This window comes from Nanorana parkeri, unplaced genomic scaffold (genome assembly GCF_000935625.1).
Source record: "Nanorana parkeri isolate BGI_ZX_2015 unplaced genomic scaffold, ASM93562v1 scaffold544, whole genome shotgun sequence".
In the NCBI taxonomy this organism is placed as follows: Eukaryota; Metazoa; Chordata; class Amphibia; order Anura; family Dicroglossidae; genus Nanorana; species Nanorana parkeri.
The window spans coordinates 946,803-952,938 of NW_017306812.1; the positions used below are offsets into that span (position 1 = coordinate 946,803).

Genomic DNA, 6,136 nt, shown 5'->3' on the forward strand with positions numbered 1-6,136 from the left:
CAATGGATGTAATCGGCGTTTTCGCACGTAGGCGGGCTTGGCGCATGTTTGCGTGTGAATGTGGGGGCGGGGGACTTTAATTTTTTTTATTATTATTGCTTTGATATGTGCCTTTAATTTTTTTTTGTAACAAATTTTTTTAAACCTTTTTGCTATCACATAGGGAGCAAACAAGCTCCCTATGTGATAGCCAATTTGCAGTGACAGGTCCTCTTTATGGCCCCTAATGTCACCTAGGGACCCCCAGAGAAGCTGATGAAGCAAACACCTGCTTCACCAGCTTCTCTCCGGTTTCTGGAAAGCGAGAGAGAGAGAGAAGGAAAGGGAGAGAAGGAAAGGGAGAGAGAGAGAGAGAGAGAGAGAGAGAAGAGAGAGAAGGAAAGGGAGAGAGAGAGAAGGAAAGGGAGAGAGAGAGAAGGAAAGGGAGAGAGAGAGAAGGAAAGGGAGAGAGAGAGAAGGAAAGGGAGAGAGAGAGAAGGAAAGGGAGAGAGAGAGAAGGAAAGGGAGAGAGAGAGAAGGAAAGGGAGAGAGAGAGAAGGAAAGGGAGAGAGAGAGAAGGAAAGGGAGAGAGAGAGAAGGAAAGGGAGAGAGAGAGAAGGAAAGGGAGAGAGAGAGAAGGAAAGAGAGAGAGAGAGAGAAGGAAAGCGAGAGAGAGAGAAAGAGAGAGAGAGAAGGGAAGCGAGAGAGAAGTAAAGCGGGGGAGAGAGCGAGAAGTAAAGTGAGAGAGAGCGAGAGAAGAAGGAAAGCGAGAGAGACAGAGAGAGAAGGAAAGCGAGAGAGAGCGAGAGAAGGAAAGCGAGAGAGAGGGAGTGAGAGAGAGAGAGAGAAGGAAAGCGAGCGAGAGAAGGAGAGCGAGCGAGAGAGAGAGAGAAGGAAAGCGAGAGAGAGAAGGAGAGCGAGCGAGAGAGAGAGAGAAGGAAAGCGAGAGAGGCAGAGAGAGAAGGAAAGAGAGAACAAATGAACAAAAACAAAAAAGACAAAGGGGGAAGAAAGAAAGGAAAATGAAAGGGAGGAAAGAAAAAGAGGAGAGAGAGAGAGAGAGAGAGAGAAAGAAACCCCATTCTAGTTTTCCTTTAGGCCGGCTCAGATAAGCTCATTGAACCTTCCATGGTCTGTGCTGGTTTCAGACACACCAGACCTGCCCCATAGATTTGCACTGACAGTCCCTGTGCTGCACTTCTAAGCAGGAAGCAAAGCAAGCATATGTAATGAGCAAAAATAGCTGCTGCCACCTCCATATATACTTTCCATCTATACATAGGAATCGAGTATTTATAAGGATAACATTTCCATTAGGCTAATCACATCCTTGTGTGCAACTTAAAAAAAAAACAAGTTTCCCTTTAAAGTGACAGGAGGATGGTAATCTGTAAATCTGTCAGCAAATATATGTTTGTTTCTGGAGACATAAACAGCTCTGATGTACTAGAACAACAATACAATCAAGTGTCCGTGAGGAGCGAAGAGTTGGTGGCATGTGAAGCATTCTTTCCATCCCAGGGTGGGGGCTGATTAAAGTGCCACAGGTCTGTTTAGTTTTGATGTTTGAAGATCAATGAGAGGCAGCGCACTTCAAAGGGCCAGTGGGGAAGACTGGCAGTATCCAGAAACGCAAACATTTAGAGACACATCCGAGGATCTGAAAGGGGGAGCCAGCTTTGAAAATGACGTTAAAGGCTTGAGCGATGGCTTCACAGAGCACAGATCAAAAGCTTCCAGACAGGAAGGAACCACCAGGGAAACGGCGGAGGGGAACCAGAGCACCGAATCGCAGGCATCCACAACGATCAATGCTATAATTATGGGGGTCTGCGGGAGAGGGGGAATCCGACGGAGACCTTGACGAAGCTCCGAGCATTTTAATTATTAGAAAATGAAAAGAAAGACTATTAGTGTTCGACAAAAAGGCCTCCTGTCAGCCTGCGAAAACACGAGGATTTCTTCTGACTGCAAACTGGCAAAGTTATGAACGATAAAGAAACTTAATTAAGAGGTGAAAACAGTGAAGATGATGCACAAAAGGACAATAAAAATAAGTTTTATATAAGGGGAAGAAATTAAAAGTTCTTTATATCATGATAAAAAGCTAAATGACTTTCAGCCATTCACCCAAAAGGCCTCATTCACATGGGCGGCGAAAACAACCTTAATCCCTGTTTTTTCCGCTCCCTGAAAGTCAAAATAGCTTGTACCTGTGTGGATGTGATGCTTTGCATTGTGGGAAATTTTTAACAGCATGTCGTGCTTGGCAGGCGGTAAAAGGAAGCACACTTCCTGTCTCTGGGTGACAATGTCCACTCACTGTACTGAATCATGACAAGACTACAGAACCATCCTTAACAATCGGAGATGTGCTGTAGTCCTCAGAGATAGAACAATGTACTTGATAACATTCAGAGTGGAAGTTAGCAGAGCCCTCTACCTCTCCTCTTCTCCATAACATAGGAGGAGGTGTTGTGTAGTCCTCAGAGATAGAACAATGTACTTGATAAAATTTAGACTGGAAGTTAGAGGGTTCTGCTATCTCTCCTCCTTAACATAGGAGGAGGTGTTCTGTTGTCCTCAGAGATAGAACAATGTACTTAATAACATTCAGACTGGAAGTTAGCCGAACTCTCTACCTCTCCTCTTCATAGCAAAATAGGAGGTGGTGTTCTGTAGGCCCCAGGGCCGGTTCCAACCAGCCCTGGTGCTTTTCAGCATGATTCGCTGTTGGAACGCACTGGAGCGCATCCTGGCCAGCTTCTGTGTTCAGGGGCGGGAGGGGGCGGTGCGCTGAAGTCAATGACACCGCAGCCATGCCCTCCGTCCGCAGTGCGATCACCCGCACCAGAACATGTGGCACATGAGTGTCTACGTTTTTTCAGATCACACTGGACCGCAAAGCAGGCACTGATGTGCCACATGTTCTGGTGCAGGTGATCGCACTGCAGGCAGGGGGCGTGGCCATAGCATCCAGTAAAACTGGGAAAGTTGGGGGAACCAGAGGGAAAAAATGTAGGAATCAGCCAGTTCCCGACTCATGGACTGCATCCTAGTTCAGAGGCAGCAACTCTTCTCTGCCCAGAACATTGTACGTGGTCCTTGAGTCAAGCAATGGCCCCTGCCAACACATCCTTGCTTTTTGATAAACAAAAATGGATTGCCGTCAGGTTGTCTTTTTTCTGGATAGTCAGACTGAGTGCCGGGGAATGTTTACATTGTTCATTCGCTGTAATTGTTACTAGCAACACTGTGGCCATTTGTTGAACGGGCTGAATACCGAAAAGGTGCACCACTGCTTTGGTGGCAAGCACAGAAGTAGGCATTGGTACAGTAGCGGTGAGCACAGAGGTGGAAGTCATTCGGGTGGCAACTGAAGTTAGGGCGTATAGAAGAGATTGGTGAGAGTGGGGGTTGTTGTGCGGGGAGGAGAATGGGGGTCAGCTGCATTGGGGAGGGGGTTTAGGGTTAGCATGACAGCATGAGAGTAGGGATCATTGTGAGAGGGGGAATGGTGGTGCTGGAGGTGGTGCAGACACAGTGGTGCATAATGCTTCCGGAGTTTTCCATCCCAGGGCTCTGTGTGGAAGCAGCAATCTCTCTGCAGAAGTCTGACACGCACACTGCTTACTCAGACCTATAGCACTGCCATCAACAAAAACCATGCTCCCTGCTGATTGGACAGCTCTAGCTCACTAGCTCCACATAGAGAGCAAGTGTCCTTTTCTGCAGCCGTGTAGTGGCCCCGTGTAGTGTTGAGACAGCCAATGCAGTTCTGATAATTGATATTAAAAAAAAAAACTTTTTATGGATTCATAAATCTATGGACAAACAAAAAATATATTCACTGCAGGAGAAAAAAAAAAGGCATTGTTGTGTTTTGTTTGCCATCAGGAGATCTGCGAGAACCAAAAACCTTTCCACTAAGGAAAGCAAACATCCGAGGCAAAGGGGATTGAATGCGTGTGTCACATTGACTGTCTGCTCTTCCTCCTGGAGATCTAAGTACCCTCTTCCCCCCCAACACACAGTCTCCCTCACGACAGGATGCGTCTTATTGCCCTCTGAGCCCCAGGGAAGGACCTCCCTCCTCCGGTGACACTTTTATTGAGTGGTTCAAGGTTCAGTGGAAGCGCCTCTATTAGGAACAGCAGTTATGGAAAGCCGGCCAAGAATAACAGAGCTGCCAGCAAGATGAAAGTAGGAGGCAGGAGAGGCTCCGCTGCCGGAGCGTTACCGAGAAGAAAGACCCCTTCACAAGCTGCCAAGAGCTCAAAGCCCCCCTCTCCTCCAAGGACCCTGGTCCAGGCTGAGCACACAAACCTGGGGGGCTCAGGTTACTACAGCAGAGGAGGATGGGGGAGACCTGCACAGCTGTGCCGTACTGAAAACAAACCACACTAAAAGCACAGTGTGACCGGTGGGATGTGTATGGAAGACTGAGGGAAGACCAGGATCCTAGGGCTAAAGACATACCAAGGTGATGATCAGCATCCCTCCGAGGAAGCTCATACAAATAGGATGCGTCAAGGAGAATGGAGTAGCATGCACCTGTCACTTTCATCCGAAGGTTTTCATAGCCGGTTCTACCCATCCTCTAATCTGCCAATGGGGTATCTTGCGACACTTGCCAATGCTGTGTATCGGCACATTGGCATGCGTTTCACTCTTCTTTTATTTTTGGCCAAATTTAGAAAATGTGCAAATCTTAGTGTGCAAAAACTTGAAATTCGGAATGTTGCTATTACTTGTTATCGCTCGATCATAACTCCAATATGGTGGCGATGGAATCGGGCTTTGCATTTAAAGGAGAATTGAGGTGAAAAGCACTCCATACCCATAAATCAAGAGGACCTGTGATCGGGAAGTCAGCAAACACATATCGCTGATCGCTGACTTCCCGATCATCTCCCTGCAGAGAGCGGTGACTGTCAGTCACTTCCCCGCAAGGATTCCCCCCCCTCCACTCGTTTCTCCAGCGCTGACTGGAGGAACAGACGAGGGAGAGGGCAGGTCAGAGCCAGCTGCCAATTAGCCAGCGGGGTGGATCTGGACAGTGTTGTCGGGGTCGGTTCCGGCTGCGGGTGTGCGCTGTCAGCCTATAGCAGGCAACAGCCCGCTATACGCTGAGTTCTGGGTCACAGGAGGACATTAGAATATGTCCTCCTGTGACCGTGAAGAGAACTATGGACAAAAAAAGGTCGTCCCATAGTTATCTTTTAAAGCCGATTCAGGAGGCCTTGGCTCAAATTCGAGGACTGAATGACCAGCTTTAGAAAAGAAGTTGTGGCTGGACATACACTTTTTTTTAGAAGAAGAGACAGTCCCTCCAAATGAGGGACAGTTGGGACCCATACTATTGTTCTCCCAGTAGTGGTAGTGCTCCCACTACCCTCATCTATGGACCAGTACATACATAAAGTGGGGCAAAAAAGTATTTAGTCAGCCACCAATTGTGCAAGTTCTCCAACTTGCCCCACTCTACTTGCACACTCATCTGTACAGAAATGTTCATCAGAAAGACGACTCAGCCAGCAAACAATCTATGTGTGGCTGGTGCCATTAGGGGCTGTAGGGACCATTACAAAAGGCTAGCCTAGGATTTAGGTTCCCCTGTACCGTATACTGTAACAGATTGGCTTTAAATTCCTACTCTAACAATTTAATGAGGCAAGCTTTAAACTCTATCAGGCTAATTATCGAAATTAAGTTGCGTTTATATCACCGCAGATCAGTGTTTAAAAGGGAACATAGGCTTTAAAGTCTCTTCACACTGGTTGCTAATGTCAGTAGGCCTTGCAGCTCTTCACACAATAAGCCAATACCTGTGTAGGACTCTCACTGACAACCCACATGCCCTGCATCACTCCAATCTTCATAGCTCCATATCATACCATGTTTCAGTAGCGGTAGGAGGAAAGGTAACTAAGGATTATTGAAATCAAAATCTCATTTACCTGGAAGAGAGTCTCAGAGTCATCCATCAGTTCTGTTCGTGGGGGTGTGATAACTACACAAAGAGAAAAACAGATTTAGGTGGCAACGCATTAATGTACTACAAGCTACCCAACTTACATTTCAATGACTGAACTATGAAGACATTCTCCTTGGTTTCTAAAGGATACTCAAAATTGCTCAAAATCATTACCAAACC

The 6,136-nt window shown here is 46.9% G+C and overlaps 1 protein-coding gene across 1 annotated transcript in view; it reads right to left on the reverse strand.

Moving 5' to 3' along the window:
• Positions 1 to 6,136, reverse strand: part of ASPSCR1 (ASPSCR1, UBX domain containing tether for SLC2A4) — a 45,176-nt gene that overhangs the window by 13,658 nt on the left and 25,382 nt on the right. Inside the window, exon 13 of the mRNA XM_018561771.1 lies at positions 5,940 to 5,992. Coding sequence (XP_018417273.1) covers positions 5,940 to 5,992 — 53 coding nt within the window. The remainder of the gene's footprint in view (positions 1 to 5,939; positions 5,993 to 6,136) is intronic.